General features: G+C 43.5%; 2 protein-coding genes and 1 pseudogene across 7 annotated transcripts; 1 reads left to right on the top strand and 2 right to left on the bottom strand.

Annotated features, from left to right (window-relative positions):
• Window positions 1-64: 64 nt before the first annotated feature.
• Window positions 65-18,653, bottom strand: RNF41 (ring finger protein 41). Of its 5 annotated transcripts, none has more exons than XM_016165772.2 (8): window positions 18,472-18,653; window positions 16,070-16,264; window positions 15,633-15,817; window positions 7,869-7,981; window positions 4,558-4,829; window positions 3,732-3,867; window positions 3,228-3,331; window positions 65-2,329 (listed from the first exon to the last, which is right to left on the bottom strand). In XM_016165772.2, the coding sequence occupies exons 4-8, from the start codon at window positions 7,956-7,958 to the stop codon at window positions 1,978-1,980; spliced, it is 954 nt and encodes a 317-aa protein (XP_016021258.1). In that variant the 5' UTR covers window positions 7,959-7,981; window positions 15,633-15,817; window positions 16,070-16,264; window positions 18,472-18,653; the 3' UTR covers window positions 65-1,977. The 5 variants fall into 5 exon arrangements, with proteins under 5 accessions (XP_016021258.1, XP_016021259.1, XP_016021257.1 ...); XM_016165773.2 differs by lacking the exon at window positions 18,472-18,653 and adding an exon at window positions 18,303-18,429; XM_016165771.2 differs by lacking the exon at window positions 16,070-16,264 and having other exon boundaries at window positions 18,303-18,653.
• Window positions 18,654-20,225: 1,572 nt separating this feature from the next.
• NABP2 (nucleic acid binding protein 2) lies at window positions 20,226-24,670 on the top strand. 2 transcript variants are annotated; one of them, XM_016165838.2, is made up of 7 exons: window positions 20,226-20,335; window positions 20,727-20,828; window positions 21,232-21,370; window positions 21,475-21,546; window positions 21,725-21,806; window positions 21,903-21,966; window positions 24,155-24,670. In XM_016165838.2, the coding sequence occupies exons 2-7, from the start codon at window positions 20,750-20,752 to the stop codon at window positions 24,352-24,354; spliced, it is 636 nt and encodes a 211-aa protein (XP_016021324.1). In that variant the 5' UTR covers window positions 20,226-20,335; window positions 20,727-20,749; the 3' UTR covers window positions 24,355-24,670. The 2 variants fall into 2 exon arrangements, with proteins under 2 accessions (XP_016021324.1, XP_016021325.1); XM_016165839.2 differs by having other exon boundaries at window positions 20,284-20,415.
• Window positions 23,626-23,743, bottom strand: LOC118614592 (annotated as a pseudogene).
• Window positions 24,671-24,743: the final 73 nt, after the last annotated feature.

Here is a 24,743-nt window from a genome sequence, read left to right as displayed (position 1 = left end):
GTGAGAAAAAGGCCAAAGCAGAAGAGAAACCTTCACAAGAAGGGGAGTGATACTGAATTAAGAATTTAGAGAGTTGAGTGAAAGATTTATTAGTGCAGTCGACACCATGGAACAGCACATATAACACAACCAGCAACCTGCAGAGACACTAGTGCAAAGGGTGAGGAAGCCTTAACTGAGCTTCCTGGCTCCATTTGAGGATGATGATAGGAGGGTATGGGCCTTAGAAAGGCGGGCAGAGGCAATGGGGAACAGAAGAAATGTAGTAACCAGACTATAGCAGCTTTTTCAAATTCCTGAGCACAACGTCCTGGAGCTGGAACATATGACTGCTCCTTACGCCCTTCGAGCTGTATCCTTCCACTCCAATCCCAGTGGAGCCATGGCCCTACTACCCAGATCTACAGCAGCTTGCCTGAAATAACACTCCAAAAAGAAGGGAAGCTGTTATATGGCCATTTCTCTTAAACCCCACTCCCACCTGCATATTAGAATATCCACACCCACTATCCCTCCCCTTCTCTTAGTCTGCCAGTCACCTTAGAGAGCACAGCCTGTACTCAAAAGACAAAGACATAATTTCTATCCCACCTTGCTTAGTATAGCTTAGAACCCAGCTATATATCTCCAAGAAAATGGGATGGGGGATTTCTTCAAAATTAATACCTAAATCCAGAGTTTTATGAGACCCTGGAAGGGTCAGGAACAAAGTTCTCCAGAGGGCACAGGCATCAATGTTGGACCGTCACATCCATCACTGAAATAGAGGAAGCTCCTCATCTCAGATGGGGTTATGGGGGTTAGGGCAGACATAAGTTCAGCCAAGGACTCCCTTGGCCTTTCCTATATTAAAGCCAAAGGTTGTGCTGAAAGGGAAAAATATGTAATAGACCCCACCCATCCCACCCTATCCAGAATCCCCACCATAGGAACAGCAAAAGAAAAGTTTTAAGTTTTGTTAATTTTTTTCTTTTTCCTTTCTTTAAAAAAAAAAGTAAATAAATTAAATTGCCAACAATGTGGCGGGGCTGGAAACGTGGGGTAGCCATAACTAGGCTATCCTTAAAAAAAAAAAAAAAAAAAGTGGGAGGGAAGGAGTAAAATATAAACAAGTAACAATGGCCAAAGGAAATGATCAAAATTAGTTACAATCACAGGGCTGGAGAGGGGTCTATGGAACTACTAGGCCTGTGCCACAGAGGCAGTGCCTACGCAATTTCAGCAAAAGCCAGAGAGCTGCTTCTTGCTAAGCATATTCACCCCAACAGACTAACCCCCTACCCCTATTCCTGTCATTCCCTAATTAAGAGAAAGTGTAGCAAAGAGCTCATCTGGAAAATTTCAGCATCCCAACCTGCACACCTGCAGACCCAGCGGGAGCCTGCACCTATAAGGTGGGCTAAACAAGGTATTGCTTGGCACAGAGGTCCAGTCTTCCCCTAGGGGCCATAAGTGATGGTCAGTTACTGGCCTCATTATTTATTTCTAGGGTTTTGGTTCTACCCTGTTCCACTCTTAACAATTCTTAAGATGTCTGTTCCTCAGAACTGTTCTCTGAATAATGTTTAGTCAACAGGCCTGCCTGCTCAGGTTCCCTGGTTTTAGAGGAGGGAATGATTAAAGTCTCCTCACTCCATCCTGATCCTCCAGAGAAAAATGAATATTTTGTGCTTTCGGAAAATGTCTGGAACCAGGGGCCCTACGCAGGGAAACAGATATAGAGGTAGGGACTTTCCCACCCAGAGTGAAAATGTACAGACATCTTAGGGAAAGAAATTAGGCAAAAGGAAGGGATCTGGGTTTCCCACCTGAAAGGCTAAGCAAAGTGCCCCAGGGCCCTTCAGTGCCAGAAGAGGAGGGAGATGTGTGGCTCAAGTGTACGCCACAATATTAAGGACAGTGGAGAGGACTCAGGGCCCAGCTACTGGAGTGATGAGATTTTCTGATTTCCATCTCTTCCTGACAGCCCGCCGATATCTATATCTCTTCCACGCCATGCGCAAATATCATGACCAGCCCCGGTTCCTGCACCATGTCATCACCCATATGCTGGTTTTCACAGGCCATCACGACAACAGCCTGCTTGCCAGGGATGCGCTTGGCCACGTAGTTCTCATAGTACCGCCGGTTCATCTGTCTTGTCTCTAGTGTAGCCAGACCCTGGGGCCAGCTCCGCTCGTGGGCATTTTCAATCAGCTCATTGACAATAGAGGCAGGACAGCCACTCTCCACCAGGGAGCGCTTGATTACAGCCTGGAGTACAGCATCTGGGGTCGAGATCATCCCTCCCCAGCGGGTCACTCTTGCTGGCTGCAGAGAATTCACCCACCTGTGTGGAGGGGGTTGGAGGTGGTCATTCCAGCTCATCCCCTTTCTTTGCATGGCTTCTTCCCCTAATGGGAACAACCACCCGCTCTGTACTAAGCTAAACCCTATCCATCCTCCCATCCTCCCATCTTCCCATTCTCCCTCCCTCCCTTTCTTCCTTCCTTCCCCCTTCTCTCCCTCACTCCCTTCCATCACTGGCTCAGACATTCCTACTCTTTCCCTTAATTACATGTTACTCCAGATTAAACTCCACGAATGTAGGGTCCCTGTTATTTTTCTTAAAAATCACAATACTGAGCAGCACATATAGTGAGTGCCTGGCCCATACTAAGTACTCAACAAATACTTATTCAGTGAAGCCATTGTTCCTCTAGACTGTGTCCCACAGTATATCTGCACTATATATATTTGTTCACCCTTAACAGTTTCGCCTATGAAATGTGTAGGACTCCAGAACTGAAAGGGATCTTAGACTTCACTTGTTTACTTCATTGCATTTTTGCCACATTTTTAGATCACTTTCCTGGATTTACACATTCTCTTCCTCTGGATTGTAAGCTACCTGAAGATAAGGATTGTATCTTCTATTTCTTTTTGGCCTTCCTAGCACTCCACTGCCTTTAATATAGGGCTTTGTACATGTGGGTACTCACCTAATTCTGGAGAAATTGCATCCTTGGGTAATAAAGCTTCCATTCCATCCAACCAAAAGAATAAGAGACCCTATACTGGAGCTAAAGGTTATCCTTGTCCCTTCTGCCCCTGTCCTTCATCCCAACATCTGAAAATTGGTGGCCCCAGCCCTCCGATTACCCTCCTTTTGCCATTCCCTTGCTCTTCCTCCTTTCAAGGCTCGGCGCCAGGACATGGAGTAACTCCATATCCTGAGTGACACTCACTCTAGGATCTCATTGTATTCAATTGTTTCCTCCAGATTCTGAAGATTGGGGTTCACGCTGCGGATTGCACGCATGTATGCCTTCAGCAGCTGGATGTCTCGCTTCTGTTGGAGGGAAAGAGAACCAGGGTGATGGTTAAGGCAGAAAGCAGATGACAGACAAAAGTCTATCTGAGAATGAGGGCAACTGAGAGACTGGAGGACCAACCGACTGTAAGTTTCATAAAGACAGGGATGTGATCGTTTCATTTACAGCTATATTCCCAGTGCTTAGCAAAGTAACTTCACAGACGAGGCATTTGATAAATGTTTGGTGAATGAATGTCGCTGAGATGAAGGGAAGGGAGAAGAGCTCCAATATGATTCTCTACTAAGCCACAGGAAGAATATCCACCAATCAGGTGCACAGGCACAGATCTGCAGCTCTCATGGTGCTTATAACCTGCAGATATGCAGTTATTTGCATATTAGGGACATGTTTTTCTCCATGTTCTTTGGGCCCTACCTGCTCCGCCAGCTGGTGTTTGTGTTCAGCTGAAGTTTTCTCCAGCTCTGCGATGCGTGTCTGCTGCTGTTGTACCACTGAGCGCAGGTGCTTAATGCAGTTGTGGTTTGGCAGCTCATCTTTGGGCATCTCCAGGCTACCACCCAGGGTGGGAAAAGAGAACAGGAGCATTCAATGGGACATGTGGGCAGAGGCAGAAAAACCTGCTGAGAGGGCTTTCTCCTACCCCAAATTTCTATATTCATTTCTAACTTCAGGCTTCTTCCTCTTGTTTATTCTCTTCACTTCCTCCTCCCTAGCTCGCCCCTCACCCTTTTACTATCTACTTTCTCTAGGCTTCTTTCCTTCTCTAAGACAGTGTTTTATCTACCACATGGCTCTCCTTTCCTCCAACAGATTCTGCCTATGCACTCATTCCTGAGAAGCTCTAGATTCACAGCCCTAGCTATCAGTACTTAACCATATATTTCTCACTCCAAAGAAGAAAAAAATAGGGCAAGAGGAAATATGAGAAGGCTGGAAATCAGAGCAGTCAGTCTTACAAAGAGAAAATAATATTGGATTGAAAGGGAAGAATAAAAGCAAATCGGTTTTTAGTGTTATTATGCAGATTGCTGTCACCCTTCTTATATTGAAGAGCAAAAAGATCATAATTGGAAAAGCAGCATGAAAGTGAACTCTTGAGGCAGAAAGCCAGGGAGGGAGGGCAAGAACACTCCTTGCCTACATGCACAGGAGGCCTGTTCAGCCAGCAAGCAGGGAATCCAGAGACGGATATAAATGGGAAGGCCCTTATCCACGTGGGGCGGAAGGGAAGGACTCTCACCCGCAGCCCTGTTCACAGGTCACAGGCCGTTTTGGGTTGTGCTCACAGTCGCTGAGGTGAGACATGAGGTTGTCAAGCCGGACAATAGCACTGCAGCCAAATACAGCGTTGTCGCAGGCAATCTGCAGCTTTGACAACATGTTCCGCATGATCCGAGGTACTGGGCGCAGGTGGGCGACCGTCACAACGCTACGGTCCACCGGACATGTCTGCTGCTGAGAGAACCACTGGGTGATGCAGGCATTGCAGAAAGCATGCTCACAATGAGGTGCCTAGAGGGAGAGCAGGGCAAAAGGGCACAAGAGAATTAGCAGGAGCTAAGAGCCTGGATATGATAACTCGCAAAGCCAATCAAGTCTTTGGGCAGCTTCCAGGACCAGAGGTCCCTGGGGTCACAGCAAAATATACCTGCACTATGGGCAAGGAATTGTGGGGGACAAGCTTCATGTGTGTTTCCTGTGCTCAAGATTCCAAATGGATTATTATATAAGACAGACAAAAAGTTATATATCAATAAGATATAATATTTCAGGACAGTAGAAGAGATGGCATAAGGCAGTCAATTATTAACTGCCACCTGGTTGGCAGACACAATAATTGCCAAAGAAATCTAGAGAAGGGTGAGATCATTCCAAGCAAGGTCAATCAGGGCAGATATTTATGGAGAGGTCAGAATTCACTACGGAGGGGGCAGAGATTTACTGGCAAAAGTTCAATGTAAGAAAACAAAACAAAACAAGAAAGCCCAGAACTCTTGGTGAGAGGTTAAGAGTCCTCTCTCTGTGGGTCCAAGTTCTTATTTTATAAGGGCTGCTTTGCTTTGAGTTCCAATGGCCAGGCCTGCCCACCAAAACAGGGTTGGTTTTTTGTAGAATCACATTTTTTTCAGTTTCATAAAAATTGTATTTCAGCCTACTTCCTTGATAACTGAGATAACCTCTAAAGTTAATCCCCAAAGAGAGGATTCCCAGGCCTCTAGCATGAAACAAACACAGTAGTAGGTACTTAGTAAATGTTGATGAATGAATGAAGTGCCTACTATATCCCAAAGTCTTTGCTAGGAGAGTAGGTTAAAAAAGGACAGTTTCTGCCCTCAAGATGCTCACAGATAGCAAAGACTGAAACATAGAAGGCTTTGTAAAGAAAGAAGCTATTCCCATTATCACTAATCCAACTGTCAGTAGATTTTTATTTTTCACTCAAAGACATTTGATTCTTTCCAAAGTCTTATAAACCCTAAGTCCAAAAAATCGTCTACTTTTCCTCATCTCCATAGCCGCTAACCCAGTTCAAGCAATCATCTCACCTATATTATTAAATATGTCTTTTAACTTGTCTCCTTACTTCTACCTTTCCCCTTTATAATCCATTCTACATTCCGCAGTGAGAGTGATCATTTGAAAATGCAGACTAGATCATATCACTCCCCTGTTTAAAACTTTACAATGGTTTCCCATTGATTTTAAAATAAATCGAAACACCTACTCAGGATCTACAACATTCTGTTTGATCTGGCCCTATGCTTCTGCCCTCTCACCTTACACCAACCACCCACCACAGTGTTCAGGCCTTTTGGGCTTGCTTTCTGTTTCTGTTTACACCCGGCTCATTGCTGCCTCAGGACCTTTGCTTTTGCTGTTCCTCTTTGCCCAAAATGCTCTTCCTCTAAATCTGAGCATGAATGGTCCCATCTCATTCAGATCTCAGTTCAACTGTGACCTCTTTTGTGACAATTCTATCTAAACCTGCTGCCCCTGTAGAAATAGGCAGAAAGTATTACCTATCATGTAAGTAAAAAAGGTTGGCAAATACATATCATATATGCTCATACTTTCTTATATCTGCCCACATATATACTGGAAAGATACCAAATAAACTAATAGTTTATCTATGGGGGGATTAGGTGGACTGGGACAAGAATGGAAAAGTTCTCACTGTACATCTGATTATACTATTTTGATTTCTGAACCATATGAATTTATTACCTATCCAAAAAAACAAATAAATATGATGTGAGGAAATCAGCATCCACAGCAGGGGCCTTCTACCCTTGGAAATGCAGCTAGTAAACTGGCATCACTAGGTCTGCCTGGCCTGTTCTTCAGAAAATAAACCCTTAGGGGTGGGGGACGGCTTCTGACAGATAGTCGCCAAACACCACTGACCTCTCCATATGTGACTCAACTCAAATGATAGTGCCAGAAAACAGACACGGTCCTGCCAAGATGGGGAGGGAAATGACACACCCTGTGACCTCTTGACACTACCAGGACAGCTCCACATCCAGCCTATCTGCTTCTAATGGCAGTAGGCTGCGAAAGCCTAGATAGGAGAGAGGTCCAGGCTTAGCTGCTATTGGAAGACAGGTGGATTTTCATTCAGCTCAGGTGTCTATGCTCCTTTAAGTGGTTGAACCTGGAAAATAAGAATGAACTCAAAGAATCAAGAGAAGTTGGAATGTAGTAAATTATATAAGCGGTGAGTGGAGGAAGGTCCAGAGACTTCATTGACTGCTGTCTTGGTTTGGAAAATGGGATTCTCTAGCTAGCCAGGAAATTGATATTTACCGAATACAAACAATAAGGTCCATGAAGAGGATGTCCCGGGAATAAAACTGTTAAGAATTCATCTCACTCATTATACCTGCCTATTAATCATGAGCTCCTCTGCCTGCTCTAGGAAGATACAACTGACTCTTGTCTGGCACGGCTGGGAGAGAAACGACCTACTGAAGTTGGCAGTTCCACATCAAATGCAGAGTACATGGCTGCATCAAAAATTGTTTTTCCCAATAAATCCTAGGAAAATAAGTCAGTACATACAGGTCTCCATTTCCTATTTGTTAAACAGTGTCAAGGCAGAAGAGGCTAGCAGGGAGACTGGCTGATTACCTAAAATACTGCACAATCAAAATGCAGAGAGAACTCATCAGGAGAGTCCAGAAGTTTAATCATGGGTAGGAAGACAACCTAAGCAGAGCCCCTGCAGAGGAAAGGAAGTTCCCAAACTATTGTCAAAAGACAAATAAACAGATGACCATTTTACAGCAGAAAAATCTCAGAGTGACCTCAGAAGAAAATCTGAAGCACTGTACTTCTGTGGCATCCACTTCTAGACAGACTCTGGAAGGCCCTATTCCTTTTGTAGTCACCACTGCTCCTCTGTACCAAATCTCTAGTGCATGTGTGGGTGGCAGGGAATACAGGGAACCAGAACACAGTGATTTTCCCATTGGTCCCATGACCTATGAATATTTCCTACTAACTCCACTGCCACATTGCCCCAGCAAACCTGCCATCAGACCAACTCACCTGGACTGGCTCCTCCAAGACTCCACTGCAAATAGGACAAATAAGATCTTCGTCAACATCCCCCTGGAAACGGGTTACATCATACCCCATGTCTCATCACTAAAACCCAGGTCCTGGAAGGAACAACATAGGAAAAAGAGGCCAGTTCAGATGAAGCCTACAAACATGTGCAAACTTGAACTCATTGCCAAGATCCATGCATTTGTCCAACAATTACTTATTGAGAGGCTACTATATGCCAATCATTTGGGGGAAAAAAGCTGACCCAAGAAACTTAATTCTAATGGGAGAAGATATTTCATAAGCATATGTTTAAAATATGAAGTGATAAATGCTTTGATAGAGTAAGCACAGGGCATTATGAAAGCAAGAGATGTAGATACCTAACCAAGGCTGAAAAGTGAGGGTGATTTTGAGAAGTTTTCTAGGTGTCACCAATAGGACAAGCAAGAGTTACTAGGTGTTGGGGAGGGGACAGGTCAGCATTAGGGTTTTAGGCACATGAAATAGCATATTCAAAGGCCAAGAAGTAAGAGAGCATAAGATGGATTTCCAGAATTCTATGGTTCAGAAAAAGCTGACCTGAAGAGTGCAAGGAAAGGAGTGTCTAGATACAAAGCTGGAGAGGCAAGTAAGAGTCAGGCCCTGAGAAGTCTTATATAAAGAATTCGGACTTTATCCTGAAGGCTACAGGAAGCCACTGAAAGACTTAAATGGAACGACTGGCTAAAAGTTCCCTTTTAAACCACTCTGTCAATAGGGGTGAGATTAGAGACAGGAAGAACATCTAGGCAGGAGAGAGATCGTAGGAATCTGAACTTAGGTGGTGGTAGGGGAGATAAAGAAGGACGGAGGTTCATGAAAGCAAGGACTCAAACAGCAGTGGGGCTGCCATGCCCCTTCTTTGGGTCACTGAACAGTGACTGAACCTGTTGTATAGACAGCCAACTGGTGGGCTAATTAGATCAAAGATGGGCACCTGATACAAGGGCTACCAATCCACAAACCAGACATCAACTATGATATCCTGGAAAAGATGAGCTGAGTTGATCAGATGGTTATCAGGAATTTAGAATCAAATTGTTGAATTTAAAAGGATGGGGGATGAGTAAGATACAAAGAGGCCTTGATAGGTCAAGTGCCAGGTAAAGTACATCACTGGATTGAGTCAAAACTGACTGGATTCTCCCCAGTTCTACTCATTAGCTGTGTGACCCTAGGAAGGCTATGTAAACTTCCTAAGCCTAAGTGTTCTTTTTTATAAATAGATACAAGTGAGTATAAAAAATAATAGAAGTGACTTTCACAGAGCTGTCCTCAAAGAGATAATGCATATAAAACATTTAGCAAAGTGCCTGCTGGCACAAGGTAGGCACTCGACACATGATAATAACCATTATTTATATATACATCTAATTTCTCCTACTTTAATTTAAAAATTCTTTAAGAGCAGTCATGCTCCACATCCAGTATAGGACCAAGCACAGTTCCTTACAAATCAGTAAAATGTTTGGTATATTTAAATGTTCCTTTAACTGGGAGCTTCCCAGCAACTAGGGTATAGTGGACATCTACTATTTTGCCAACCTTACATCTTATTTTCCACAGTTTTCCTTTAGGAATCATACCCTGGCTCCTAGTGGACATGTGACCCAACCCAGGACAGTGAGAGTGATACCTGGGACTTCTACTGGAGCTCTCAAGGGAAGCTCTTTCCCATGAGGCTGCATAGCTGGTTGGATGTACAAACCACAGTGGTTGTGACCATCTCTACCATTAATGAGGACAGCCTGCTTATAGAGTGAAGCCAATAATGAAGAAAGTGAAGCTGAAAGACCAAATTGGATGAGATCATTTGAGGTCCTGGATTCAGCCATGCCTAAAGCCATAATCAGCTTTTGAAAATCTGTTACATGAACCAATAAATTCTCTATTATATTTAGGTTGGTTTGAGCTGCGGTTCTGTCTCTCTCAACTGATAAAAATATCTGATTAATACACAAGCTAATGTATACAAGAAATCACAAGTCTCCCTTAGGAACCACTTATCTTTCTTTACCCATTTTAAATAGGAACAATGATACCTTGTGACACTGCTAAAATTACAATGACCTCCATCACCACCATTTCTCTACATACTTGTTACTCCATTTCTAAGGCCTTAAAGTTCAGGGCCTCGGGTTTACTAACAATCCCTCTGAAATCGTCACAGTCAACCACTCTGGCCTGGTTACTGGAAGTGGAAGCCAGACTGCAGTGGTTTAAAGTGAACAGGAGATATGACGGAGAGATAGGAACTAAAGATAATTAGTCAAAAGCTGGATTTCAAAGAAAGGGAAAGAGAACTATCTAGAGGAAGACAGGAGGTTATGGAAGTGGGTTGTGTTGGGGTGTTTTTCTTCATGATGAGAAAAGTTTGAGCATGTTGATGTACTAAGAGGAAAGCACTGGTAAAGAGGGAAAGATAAAACACAGGAGAGAATCTGGTCACCAAGGTAGCAGTAGGTAAGATGATCTGGAATTACGTTAAATAGGAAGAGGGACATCTCTAAATCAGGAAGGAAGGAAGAATGGTACAAAAAGAGGTCCGGATAGTTTTTTAAAAATTACACTAGGAAATAAATAAAAATAAAAATCATACCAGGAAACTTTAAAAAATCAAATGGTCACTTATTCATTTACATGAACAACAGAGTTACAGTTAGATGGTTATAGTAATATAAGCCCATTTGATGGAATAATATATATATTTTAAATGACACTTATGGAGAATATACAGTAACAAGATAAAATAATAGGTAAAAAAGTAGGATACAAAATTGAATACAGGTATATTTAAAAACATATATTTATAAATAATCCATATATAAAACGTGACCAGAGGAAATATCAAAATATTAACAGTGAGTGTAAGACTAAGGATGTTTTTCTTCTATTTTTAATTACCAAATACTTTAATGAGTATATATTTTTAAAAATCATAATTAACTTTAGTCTTCTACAAATATGGAAAAATATATATTTTTTTAATTTAGAAATTACTTGAAAATAAAACATACAAGAATACTTTTACTTAAGAACTAACTACAGGAATAAAAGATGATAATTTAATCACACCGGGAAGTTCTCTCTATTGACCTGGTTAAGACAGTTTTATTTTTGCCTTCAGAGTTAGAATGCACCATAAAGAGATCATCATCAGTTTTTAAAAATCCCACGGTAGGAATCTTCTCAACAGTACCCAACAGTTAATCATCCTGTGCTTAGATACTCCTGGTAAAGGTCAAGATAGGGTGCAAGAGCACAGATGAGAGCCCAGACTCACTTCTCTCACAGCATTCTAGAATGCCTATGTTCCTCTAAAACGGGGTACCCAGAGCTCCACATGTGGACTAATATGGACAGAATGGGACTATTAGCACCTTTCCTCTCTATTTCAATTAATGCAACCTAAGACTGGTTAGTTCTGTTCTAAATGACAGCTACTGTCACTCTCGTAGTCCAAACAAACAGGGCTAAAAGGAAGGGGCAGGGGCAAGAGAAAAAGTCAAGAAGGAGAGCTATCTCAGATAGCTTCTGCATGAAAGCAAGAAATCCCCAAATATCTATAATTCATCTATTGAACTGCTAACTACAATACCTACCTTAATTAAACAAACAATTGTAATTTGGTTTCTCTACAACAGCTATAAAATTAATCGCAAGAAAAAAAATCATTGCTGCCTTTAAAATGTATCAGGTATGAAAAGACTGTCAAGATATGCTGTTAAGAAAATATTAACTAAGGTAGAGAATAGTATATATAAAGTATGACACAACAAGTACAAAAAAACAGTATGTATGTGTATATGCTTACATATACATGGAACTCTTCATAAGAACACAGGGGAAATTGCCAATAGTGGTTGCTGTTGAGGAGGGAGTAGTGAAGGAAAAGAGATAGGAGAAAAATTTTAATTTCCTTAATTATCCCTTTGTGCCTTTTAAAAAGATTTTCCATGTGTGTGTATTCGCTATTCCAATAAAGAAATAAATCTGTAATTATCCTAAATTGTGAAAGAAAGTATTAAGGTTAAAACAAAAAACATGTCCAAAATATTCACGTAATGTATCATAAATTACACGTCACATACTATAACAAGGTCTGGAAAAAATGTACTCTTGCAAGAAAAAACTGATTGAACAAAAAAAGGGGAAATGTCCCCAAAAAGTATATATATACCCTTTGACCTAGCACTCCCACTTCCAGGAACTTAGCCTAAGGAAATAATTACACGAGGGTGTATAAACAATATACCAGGTTGTTTATCTAAGCATTGTTTATAACAACAATATCAGTAGTACCACAAATATCCAGTAGAATTCCTTACATTCATAAAATGGGACACCATATAGCATTAATATGACTTAGATATATTTCTTTCTTATTAATAATGTTTAAATTATTTTAATGTATTTATTATTTACATAATAAAATAACATTTATGCATGTTATATATGTTATAGCGTAATTTTTGTTAAAAAGTATATTTATATTTATGTATGTATACATTTATATTGGAGAGCATCTAGAAGGATATGTATCAGAAAAGCTGTCTCTAGGTATAGACTTTTAATACTTTTCACTCAAATTTTGCTTTGTTTTTTCTACTTTTTCTACAATAATCATGTTTTACTTATACAATTAAATAATAATAAAGTCAACTTTTATTGAGCACTATTATATGCTAGGCACTAGTCTAAGCATTTCCTGTATATTAACTCATCTAATTCTTACAACAACTCTATGCATTACTCTATGAGGTGGACACTGTCATTATCTGTAATTTGCAGATGAGTAAGAGATGCGCAGAAATTAAAAAATTTATCCAAAATCATACAGGTAACAAGTGGTTCAGCCAGATTTAAACCCAAGCAGAGTGGCTTCAGAACCTAAGCTTTTAACCAATGTGGTTAAATGCCTCACAAACTGAAAAACACAAATTACAAGACCATTATGTATAGTATGGTCTCATTTTTATAAAACAATTAAAAAAGTAATAAGTAATATATGTAGTGTACACATTTTCAAAATCTAGATATTGTCATTATTCTGTTGATCTAAGTTATATATTTCTGCAAGATTTGATTTAAAAAAAAAAAAACACAGTTATCTTTAGAGCAAGGAGCAAAATTAAAAGATGATCCTTTTTTCCCTGTTGGCCATGGGCAATGTAGAAAATGCCTAGAGTTTGTACTTATGCTTCGCTGCACTTTCATTTTAAATCAGTGCTAACAATAATGTCATAAGGAGGAATACAAATTCTGAAAACTTAACTAATGGTGTCTCAAGAGAATCTGCATCTCCAAAACAAATACCAGAGAACTTGCCTCAGTTGGTGCAGAGATGGCCAGAGGATGTGTGCAGCCACCAGCCACGGTTAGGAGCTGCAAGGTTCCCACCATAAAGTCAGGGTTTACAAAACTGCAGAGATGCTGGGCATTGTTCTTTCCAAATTAACCCCACCCCCAACCTTTATCTGCTTAGAGAGTGCCTGTTTTATCTACCATCCTAAAAATGCATTCTTTCAGGGGTGCAGGCCCCAAGAATTATGGGGAAATTTAGATTTCTCATCTGATTATGGTATTCCCTATTTGTCACCTATTAGAAACAAAAGTTGAAATAGTTCTATACCTTAGAAGCCAGCTCCTTGCCCTACCTTGCCCTGCCTCCAGGCAGACAGTCAAACTGACAGGCTAGACTTCTTGACTATATCTTTACTCTCTGGGACTCCCAACATTATCATGGGGCTATCACAAGGGCAAGATATCATCCCAAGGGGAATGCCTCACAAGGATTCACTGCTCACTGCCCTAGGGCAGAAGCCTTAATAAAATTGAAAGCACAGAGACATCAAGAGTTACAGCCAGTGACTACAGCCATCAGAAGCACAGTTTCCTTGATATTCTTCTTGAGCTGTGAAATAGGAAATGGCCTTGGAAGGTTTTACTCGCATTGGGGAGCTGAATTGAAGTAGCACTGAGGTGTCTCTTCAAGCTTATAGGCATTCTGCCAGCCTCTCTTATCTGAATATCCTGAACTCAAACTGAAAAGTGCATTCCCCACCTGCTAATCTGCAGGTCAGAACCAAACCAGGTTTTATGTTTCTTTCCTTCCTCACTGTTACATTGGGGTCTCGCTTTCTATTCCTGGTCCACATTATTATAAAAATGCAAGAGCTTCATCAGATCCCTTCTTATACACTTTTAACATACTGCTACAGTTGTTTTCTCTGGTCTAGCCCTAGAGAGGGCTAGGAATTCAAAACGGATTGTTCCTAAAGGAACCCAAATATTTATCCTTCCATATGGGGTTTTCTGAACCCATGCACAAATGTGCAAACCATGTACATTCACGTGTACTTCCACATACTCAAATAGAAACATTAGAGAAGCCACTCCAACACGTAATTTGTATTTTAGGGTAACTGGATACGCTGTCACCGATTCTTGGCAAAAGCATAAAGTCTGTAAAAGCCAGGTATATGTGCTATAGTCTTCCTTCTAATTCTTCTCTCTACCCTGAATACAACAGACATGCAGAGGGCTGAGGCATCTCCAGGCCGATTACTTTAAACCACTAGACACAAAGGGAAAAGGCCCCATAACTCATCCAAGTGTACGGAAACAGATGACTCTTAGGAACTTCAATCTAATGAAGAAATTAGCTGGTGAAGGGTCTTACAGTTATCCCTAAATCATTTCATCATCTCCCTGTCTCACAATGAAGGAATAGGTCTGGTGAAAAAGAAAACTGAGTCAAAAATCCAGAAACCTGAGTTCCAGTTCTAGCTCCATTACTGACCAACTGTGTGACTTAGGCAAGTTACTTAACCTCTCTGGGCCTCAGTTCCCTTAGTCCAAATGAAATGAAGCATCCTGGAATACATAAGCTCTAAGGTGCTCTACGACTTCCATGATTCTAAGATTCAGCATATAAAACTATGTTATAAAAGGTGTTCTGGCTTTAACACTGTCTTTGCTTTCCGTAGGCAACTCTCTTGATTTTTTAAGTGAAAGAAAGGCATCTTTTTTATTTAAGCAGTAGAATCCTTAGACTGAAGTCACATCTCCTCTTAGAGAACTGAGTTCTTAAGAACTCAGTTTCCTTACCTGTGAGATGAGGGGGTGGGCTACCTCATCTCTAAGGTTCTGTTCAATTCCAGAATGTGTGATCCATACTGGATTTACTATAGGGGATTATAAAATTAGGCTTCCTTAGTACTTTTTAATGGATTCACTTTCCAAAGGATCCAGAGGGTATAAAATTCTTCACGAATTCATCTAACACCTAAAAGGAAGCCTACTAGGGTTCAAAGGCCAGCAAGGACCTCCCACTTGGTCACCAGCACCAAGCACTATTTGTGTGATTAACCTAAATCTCATCTTCATCCTATACACCCAGCCCCTTTGCCAGGAGAGACATGTAAAAGAAAGGGAAAAGACAATCCTTGTCCTCAAACTAAAGTGTGGGCTTGAGCCCAGTGAGTGTACAGCATGTAAAACACATAAAAAGACATGAAATTTACTAAGCAATTTACTAAGTAAAAGTTAGTAACTAATGTAAAACATAAATATGTGAAGAACAGATCGATGTGGGTTAATCATGGAAAGCTTTCAGCAGAAAAGAGTTTTAAGAATTAAGTTTTTAAAAGCAGAAGGAACCCAGATTGGCAGAGAAGAGGGTTGAAGCCTGGAGTGGGATTCCAAATCAAGGTTCTTTACCTTCCAAGTGTTGGGGGGCAGGTTCCCTGTTCACAAGGCTCCAACCCCCTGATGCCTCCAACCAGTGCCACTCAGGAGACGCTCCCAGTAACCCATCTTGTTGGCTATTCTTCAACTGAGTCTTCTTTCCTAGTGACAAACTCCATCGCCAGGGGGATGAATGTGATGTCACAATCAGAAGCACTCTATTAATAGGAACAAAGAAGAAAAAGGTGAGTCAAGGGAACTACCTCCACTTGGCAGTGAAACTAGACAGACTCAGATCTGGCAGTTGGTTAGGGAAGATGAGACAATTACATTAATGACTACAGGTTTCTGTGCCAAGCATACAAGACTCCCCTCTAAGGACCGAGATCACTGGCCGAGGAATTACACGCATGGTCTAAGCCAGGGGTCCCCAACCCCCGGGGCTGTGGACCAGTACTGGTCCATGTGACCTGTTAGGAATTGGGCTGCACAGGAGGTGAGCTGTGGGCGAGTGAGCAAAGCTTCATCTGTATTTGCAGCCGCTCCCCAGTGCTAGCATCACCGCTTCAGCTCCACCTCAGATCATCAGGCATTAGATTCTCATAGGAGCACCGGTCTCTGGTGCCAAAAAGATTGGGGACTGCTGGTAGGAGATTCAAATATAGCTGAAAGGGGGAGAGAAAGGGACATGAAGAAAGGTAGAGACGGGGAGCTGTTTGAAGTAGACAAAGATTAGTTATTTTGTGTACACAACTACCAGCAATGTCAAATGATTCTAAAACTGTGGTTATAAAATGCCTAGATCCATGATACCGTACGTGCACAATTGGATGCTTTCATGTTTCCAAAGTGCTTTCGCATAAATTATTTCATGTAAAAAGAAATTCTGGTCCTACAATTGGAAAATACTATTTCATGAGAATGTTGGTACAGGTGCAATTCAACTTCCTAAGTGAAGAAATATTCCTGAGAGGATCAGGCTTTTAAAAAAAATTAAGAGGCAATAAATCAGAAAATTGTTCCAGAATGGGCACCTGGGAAGACTGCATGTAGGCCAACCAGACTCTCATTATTAAAAGGATGGAACCAAGTACAGGGAGACAAAATTCAGATACTACACAGAAGAACAGCAACCATTCACATTCCTTTCCTCACTACCACATGTCTATCAATAGATTAAGGGTTGTGTTAGGAAGGAATAGGATAATGATTTTTATACATAAAACGGGGACCATTTCATCTTCTGAGTATGGTACACGTACTCATTAGTTTCCTATGCTCATCGGCCACAACACATTTAGCGTGATATTTCTGAACTAATCAGAGATAAAGGTGCAATGTTAGAAATATTTTCTCTCCCCTGTAGTGGGAGGGGGGCAAGGGTAAGCTGAAATGTTTCTCCCCCATCTATAATACAAAGGAGGATATAATGCTTCCTCCATTTTGACAATACCCTATTTCCCAACAGTGCGGCATATGCCCCCTATACTCAAGAAATGCTACCAGGAACCATTGCTGTTGCTCTGCTCTATCTTCTTCCAATAACAAGTTCCAGATTCAGAAAGCAAATAGTTGCTCATGCTGGGAAAATCAATCCTATCTCAATGATTCCTTGGCCAGAACAAAACAGGATTTTTCAACTGAGAGGACCAGGAGTCAGGAGACTTGGATTCTGGTCCCAACTTTGCCCAGTGTGTGACTTTTAGCAAGACAGGTAGTTTCTCATTTCTTCACTTGTCAAGTAAGGAGAATGACACTTGTCTTATCTACCTTATATACTGTCCTGAAAAGTCAAATGACGTAAGAAATGTGAAAGCATACTGAATACTGGGATTCTCAGGTAAGGTATTTGTAGTGACAGAAAACAAAATAAATTTAGAGTACTGAGGGCCAGTGAGGAAATGCTTGAAAGAACCTTGTTCCTTCTTTTCAATTACTGGGAACTAGGCCCAGCCACAAAGTTAGCTGGACAGACTGGGTAGTAACATTATTGCATCACTCAGATTCCCTACCACTAGTCTACCCCATTCCTCTTTGGGGTAAAACTTCAGCAAGCAACACTATCAGCTCTTGCCCTATTGTCAGACTCTAAAACCACCTGTATAGGAAAGGATTAGACTGTCACTATCACAGGCCAGTTCCCAAGAACAGTGAGTGGCTATTAAGAGTGAAGTCGGTTTCTGAATGGAGAAGATGTCAGTCCTGGAGGCAAAACACCCTTATCTCTTTTAGCTTTTCTGTTCCTTCTTCAGCCCCCTCTCCTCCTATTCCTCAATTTCTCCCACCTCTGGCGTTCGGGAAAGCTTTCTAGTGTGGGAACCCTGTAAAGTGGGCTTGGCCGCAAACCCAGGGCAGGGATGTAAGGAATGTGAGATTCCTTCATGGAGGGGTGGGAGGGGGAGAAGGGGGAAGGAATGGAAGAGCAAGACAAGGCTGCCAAAGACAAGGCATGGAAGAGGAGCCAAGCTATGGCGCTTGGAGGCCGGGGGTTCAGGTTCACCGTCGCCCCTGCCGAGTATGGTCCTCAGAATGTTCCCTTCTTCTCTTTCCAGCCCGTCAATCATTGCCCATTTAAACACCACGTTGTCCCATGTCCCCTCCTCCCCGTCCTCCAGACAAGCCAGGCCCCGTCCAGCATTTTTTAAGGCTTCCCTACTCCAGTGGACCGCCCCAATAACCCACCCTCCATCGCCCCTTTCTCACCTCCCAAGTCCTCCTTATTGCTGCTCCCTTCCTCCATTTTTCATCTTTACTTCCATCCTTAATCTTGACCTCCAAAATCTCGAACCCCCGCCCCAATCCCCCTGGGGCATCACCTCCTCCCTCCCCACACCCTCTTTTTGGTGGGAGCCCGCGCAGGCGCAGTACGCACCGCCCTGGAAGCGGTCTGAACTCTCCGTACCCCAGCGCGGCTGGAGCTGAAGCCGCAGCGGCCACGGAACAGTCCCGGTGCCGTGTCCCAGCCTTTCCTGGGAGGGGAAAGGGAAGGGAAGGAGAGGGAGGAAGATTCCGACCACTCGTCGCCGTGTTAGACAGCCCTTTTCCCCGCCCACTGCTGCTACGCAACCCGGCGGAAGCTCGTCACTAAGCCCCGCCTCTTTGTTTTATTCCCACCTAGACTAGAAGCTAAGAGCGGCCAACGAGGAGGGCGGAAGGCTAGCCAGGCCTCCGCTCTAGACCGGAAGTCTTTATGGTCCCAACGAAGACTATATAGCCATTTGGGAGGGAGAACTCTATGTTCATGTTCTTCCCAACGGGAACATCAGGGATTGATTCGGAGGCTGAATCCTCTTTAGGGCGAGACTTAGCTTTGGAGTGGTGCACGTGTCCCGTGTCCTAAGGCTAATGCGGAGTGGTGCGAGATGGTCTCGAGATGGCTGGCCTGCAGTGTGACCTGCCATCTGCCGAGCCCCTCTCTCGTTTCCAGAGCCTTAGCATCCCGGAGCCTCCCGGCCCTATGACTCACAGTCATGGGAGTGAATACAACAAGGCGACCACGCGGGGCTGGGGGAGACGGAGTAGGGGAGTGTCTGACCGCAAAGCTTTGATCTAGCGTGACTTCCTGACTTCCTGCTGTATCTGCATTGGCTCTCGGAGCACTCGTCGAGTTCTCTGAAACACCTGAGGCTCGGAGAGAAGGGAGATAAAATGTCCCTATTCCTGGGTCGTGGTTTGCTTTCTTTAGGATAGATACAACACCGTGGTTGGAGGTGTGGGCGGGAGAGAACCTGAGCTGAAGAAAATCAAGGTGGAGCCTAAAGCGCTCTAGAAAAGGGTAAGGGGATTAATTGAGCAAGAGAAGGGGCACTACAATTACATGGCCTCTTAGACTAATCTGATATCAAATAGTATTTGTTATGGATATTCGCCAAGCAAAAGATAATGCACATTTGTTTATATATAATTGGTTTATACACATTACTGAGCTACCTTACAAGTCTCAAAGGGAACTAAAGGTTTGCGCCGCCTCTTTTCAGTCATTTGAGGGGACCGACCCTGAGATCTAATGAAATAAGTGCATTAGGAACAGATGCCTTTCGAACTGTGAGAGGGACTAGTGTAAGTACTCTCTGCCTCAATCCCATTTCTTCCAAGGTGGTGAGTCTGTTGTCTGCGGTGTGAATGCCACTTTTTCTAGAGACCCTGCCCAAGCGAGGTAGTACATTAGAGATGGAAGACCCCAAATAGGAATAAAGATGAGGGTTAGAGCGGTGGGAGAAAAGGAGGAAACTGCTAGGCACTGCTTTTTATATAACTTCTGTTTGGTCGTCTGCAAAATTACATATTAAGAACTGTCGGAAAAAGAAGTGAAGCACTGAGTCAGGTTTCAAAGTTTTGTCCTCCAGATTCCAAAACCCTTGGGCCTTTTTCCACTGTCACGTCTAAGAGAGAAAATGTTAGATCCTAAGTGTATTCTCTCCATCGAGTAAAAGAACATTGGAACCCGAGGTGCCCCCTAGTGGTCTATCTTTCTCATTGCGGAACCCAGCATCTCCCAGGCTCCTTTAATAAATGGTACGCCCCCTTCGCGGCGCGTGATTCTCGGGTTCCGATTGGCTGGGTGGGGGCCATGGCAAGCGCGCCAGGGCGGCGCTGATTGGCCAGAGGAGGCCAGAGGGAAACTTCCGGGAATATCTGCACTCCCGCGTTCCATTAAGCGGCATCCGGCAGCAGCGGGGCCTGTGGCTCCCCCTGCGGGCGGCTCAGCAGCATACACTGTCCAGCCTTCTGCCTGGGTGGGTGGTGGGCTATGCGTGGGGGAGGGGAACGACCGATCCCCGGGTTGTCCGGATGAGGATTCGGGAAGGTTAGGAAAGTAAGATTCCATTCCCTGGCTCTGCACCGAATTCCCTACCCACGTCACCGTCTGCTCCCCCACCTTGGGGCTTGAGACTGAAAAAGCATCCCGGGAGGGGGCCTTCCAGCCCCGAAGCAGCCTACCCAGAGACCCTAAAATTCTGATCTTAAAGTTGGAGGCCCCTGGGAAGTTCGTTTCTAACCTTTTACAAGAGTTAGAGGGTTTGAGTCTGTCTGACCCCAGCCGAGTTTGGTAGGTAGACCTTGTGAAGTCAAGCTTGCGAAGAAGGCTCTAAGCGTTGAGGCTTCGTCTCCCTTTTCCCCTTCTAGTGGGGTGCTGAGGCTCGGGCAGCATGACGACGGAGACCTTCGTGAAGGATATCAAGCCCGGGCTCAAGAATCTGAACCTCATCTTCATTGTGCTGGAGACAGGTGGCTATGCTGGGTGGTGGGTCCCCTGCGCGGGTTCTCAGGGTTGGGGGGCAAAAGTGGAAAACACCACCTCCGTTCTTAACTTGCTCTCCATTCTTAATTTGATCACCCCAAGACAATGGTCACGCCCAGTCACTCTCCCAGACCCCGGGCTGGAGAGTTGCAGTGAAGTGTAAGGTACATGGAACTCTTGCCAAATCCAAGCCTCCAGTGCCATGCGGGCCTCTTTTGATTCAGGCCCCTCTCCATGGTGCTGGCCCCTCCACTCCCCATCCCATCTCCACCCCACCCTGCCCCAGAGATTTGGCGTTCCCTGTTTGTACACCTTTTCCCCAACCCCACCAATATCTAGATCTCATCCTTCTGACCAGTAGCACCACCCCCATTTATCTGTTTCCTCCAGGCCGAGTGACCAAGACAAAGGACGGTCACGAGGTTCGGACCTGCAAAGTGGCAGACAAAACGGGCAGCATCAATATTTCCGTCTGGGACGACGTGGGCAACCTGATCCAGCCAGGGGACATTATCCGGCTCACCAAAGGGTAAGCCAGCTGGTGACTGCTGGCTATTCAAGGGCAGTAACAGTCAAGGGGGTAGGGTTGTAACTTTTTGACTACTACGAATCCCACTTTTTGTGTCCCTAAAGGTATGCATCAGTGTTCAAAGGTTGTCTGACACTGTACACTGGCCGTGGGGGTGATCTTCAGAAGATTGGAGAGTAAGTGCTATCTTGGGGATTAGGATATAGAAGCACCAGGACAAGGGGGGAAGTTTAAGATTTGCAAGGAGTCAGCCTAAAGGTGTGCAGTCCAGGTCCTGTATCTGGACTTTTCTAAGGCCTCCAGCAGCGAACAAGAAGATGGGTCTAAGGCTTTGTCCATTTTCTCCCCTTGCAGATTCTGTATGGTTTATTCTGAGGTTCCTAACTTCAGTGAGCCAAATCCAGAGTATAATGCCCAGCAGGCACCCAACAAGACGGTGAGTCCCATGGCAATGATTTGGGGGGGGGGGAGGCAGGTCAAGCCAAGAAGCATGGTAGGGAACAAAGTCTGAGTGTGTAATTTGTGCCTTCAGGTACAGAACGACAATAGCCCTACAGCTCCCCAGCCTACCACAGGAACACCTGCTGCTTCTCCAGGTAAAACCGTTCCCTTCCATCCTTTGGTCCGCCAAGCTCCCCTACTCTCCCAGCCTAAAGAAATTCACTGCCCTCATCTCTTTTCTAAATTTCTCTTCTCTCAATATATCCCCATTCCACCCATTTTTCCAAGTTCATTTACAAGTCCCTGTGTTAAAAAGATTTGGGGGCTTATTTCTATCACTGCTAGAGCTCTGGTACCTTTTTGCCACTACCACTCAAAGACAAAAATTAGAATGATTTCTCCACAAAGATTGCACTCCTTCATTTTAGCTTGTCTCTGCTTCTTTCCTAGCAGAACCTTGCTTTTTCCCTTGACCCATTTCTATTTATTACAGAGTTCTAATACACTGTGTTACTTATATGACTCAACATGGAGTCCACACTATACAGCTTTTAAGCACTAAATAGTTCCCTTTTGGGGTCACCACTCTTCTTGAAATTAAAGGCCCTGCTTCTAGGCCTTGGAACTCAGAATTACAATTCTTCCATCACATGAACTTCAAGACCCTGCTTTTTGGTCTCGAGGTATTGGGGCCTTAGTGCAAATCATCAGCTTTTGATTAGAATCACGCACCAATCCTGCCTCCTCTGTCCCCAGCTTCTCTTCAAGAAATTGGTTATTACTGCTCCTTTCTCCTTCTGGGTCATCTCCCAGCTGACCCTACTGTTCCCTGGGTGTTTGGTTCTCTCTCGCCTCAGATCTATGCCTTGGGTTCCTTGCTGTGAACACTAACTAGGCTTCAGGCTGCCTCTATCCTTCCACAGTTCGTGTCTGCATCCCCAGTTACCATTGTTTTCAGAATTGTTTGTATCAGAACCACCAGGGGTCATGTGTTTGTTGGAAACACCATGAAATAACATGCAATTACACTGTAAAAATTAGCATCCATGTTTTTAACTGAAAATATGACTATCATATACCTTTGGGTCTCTGCAACTCCATAATTTATAAAATTATTTTAGAGTACATTTAAGCCTATTTGCCCTTGATATTCATTTGCCAGATATATTTATTCACTTTGTTCTCTGCCAGTAGGTTCAAAAGGCTTAGCAGTTGATTTTCTGTACACTCTTTGGTGGACTTTTTCTGTGAATTGAGGAAAGGGCATTTATTATTCTTCAGTTTTGGCTGCAGCTATCTTAGTTCAGTGGAGCAGCAGAGTTCAGCAGGGATGTGGTCTGAGAAGCAGAAGCCTATGATTTCTACCCCTTTAGGATTCATAGTGCCCTATGTACATGAAAGGCAGGCCTGTGCCTTCATTTAACAAACTTTTATAGATAAGTAATAAAACACAGCACCTGCCTTTAGGATGTTGTAATCTATGAGGGAGATAATCACGCAGACAATGATTATAATATACTGTGGTAAGTGCAGTCATAGTGATAGGCACAGTTATGGAAGCTCTAGGAAGTCATCTCACACTTCTGGCTCCATCAAACATTTAAAATATACACACAAATGTTACTTATTATTTTGGGAGTGTGAGAGTGTGTATAATAATTTTTTTGCTTATTCTTATCAACATTTTTCAAAATGAACTTGTATCATTGTGATATACACCATACTTTTTTTTTTTCTAGGTGAGGCAACCCTTGGTTGACCTCACAGATTGCAAAGACCTTGTCATCTTACAATCCCTTATTTTTTAGTTTTTACACCTACAGCACCTGGTCTTCCTAGATGGTCTCCCATCCAAGTACTAACCAGGCCTGACCCTGCTTGCTTCTGAGATCAAATGGGATCGGGCTTGTTCAGGGTAGCATGGCCATAGACCATACTTTTTTTTTAAAGCTCCTTCTTACATTATAACACAGAAAAACTTCAGACCCTTCCTCTTCCCATGCTTCTCCAGTTTTACAGTCATTTTTGGTACAGGGGCATTTTGTCAGAGGTCCTTGAGCCTAGAACTAAACAGCTAATTCTAGGTCTGACTCCCAATAATACAGAGATGAATAAAAGAGTGAAATATCGTACTAGGGTTCACGTAGCAGCTTCTGAAATAACTGTTTAACTCTCCTCTGAGACTCATTTATATAATCCACATTTTTAGCACTTGGTCCAGTTGGCAGTAATGTACAGTTGGGCTTGATAAAGACTATGCTATTCTCTGGGACATGGGAGAATAGACTCTGCTCCTACTTTAGTTGTCTAATTCATGTGTTTCTTCCCTTCTCCCACAACTAGCCTCTGACAGCCAGAATGGGAATGGACTGAGCACCCCACCAGGTCCTGGTGGTGGCCCACATCCCCCTCACACTCCCTCCCATGCCCCTAGTACCCGAATTACCCGAAGCCAGCCCAACCACACACCTGCTGGTCCTCCTGGACCCTCCAATAACCCTGTCAGTAACGGCAAAGAAACCCGGAGGAGCAGCAAGAGATAGCAAGACGTTCTCCATTTCTGCCACCGACCATAACCCAAGTGTCTGCTAGAGGACACAGCCTCTGGCTTGGGGGGAAAGGGGTAGGTAGTGTTTTAGCCACTAAACTTCACTGGAGGGGTGGTGAGCAGTGGCCTTATCCACCCGAAGCCCATAATTGCCCCTTGTCAAGCTAAAGCTGCCTGTCCCCTGGGATTCAGGACCCTCTGTTGACCTCCTTTCTCTTTAGAAACGGCAGTTACAGGCTGTTTCTTGTGTATGCATATGATGTGGAAGTCTAATTGAATCTCTCCTTCCTAATAAATGTTTCCACTCCGTACTAGACTCCTTTGCTTTTTGTGGGAAAATGCAGAGGTTAGCAGCTGGGTGTTTGGGAAGGTGGGGTGTTCCTA

Source organism: Rousettus aegyptiacus, unplaced genomic scaffold (genome assembly GCF_014176215.1).
Source record: "Rousettus aegyptiacus isolate mRouAeg1 unplaced genomic scaffold, mRouAeg1.p scaffold_m13_p_2, whole genome shotgun sequence".
In the NCBI taxonomy this organism is placed as follows: domain Eukaryota; kingdom Metazoa; phylum Chordata; class Mammalia; order Chiroptera; family Pteropodidae; genus Rousettus; species Rousettus aegyptiacus.
This window is presented reverse-complemented; position numbering and strand designations above follow the sequence as displayed.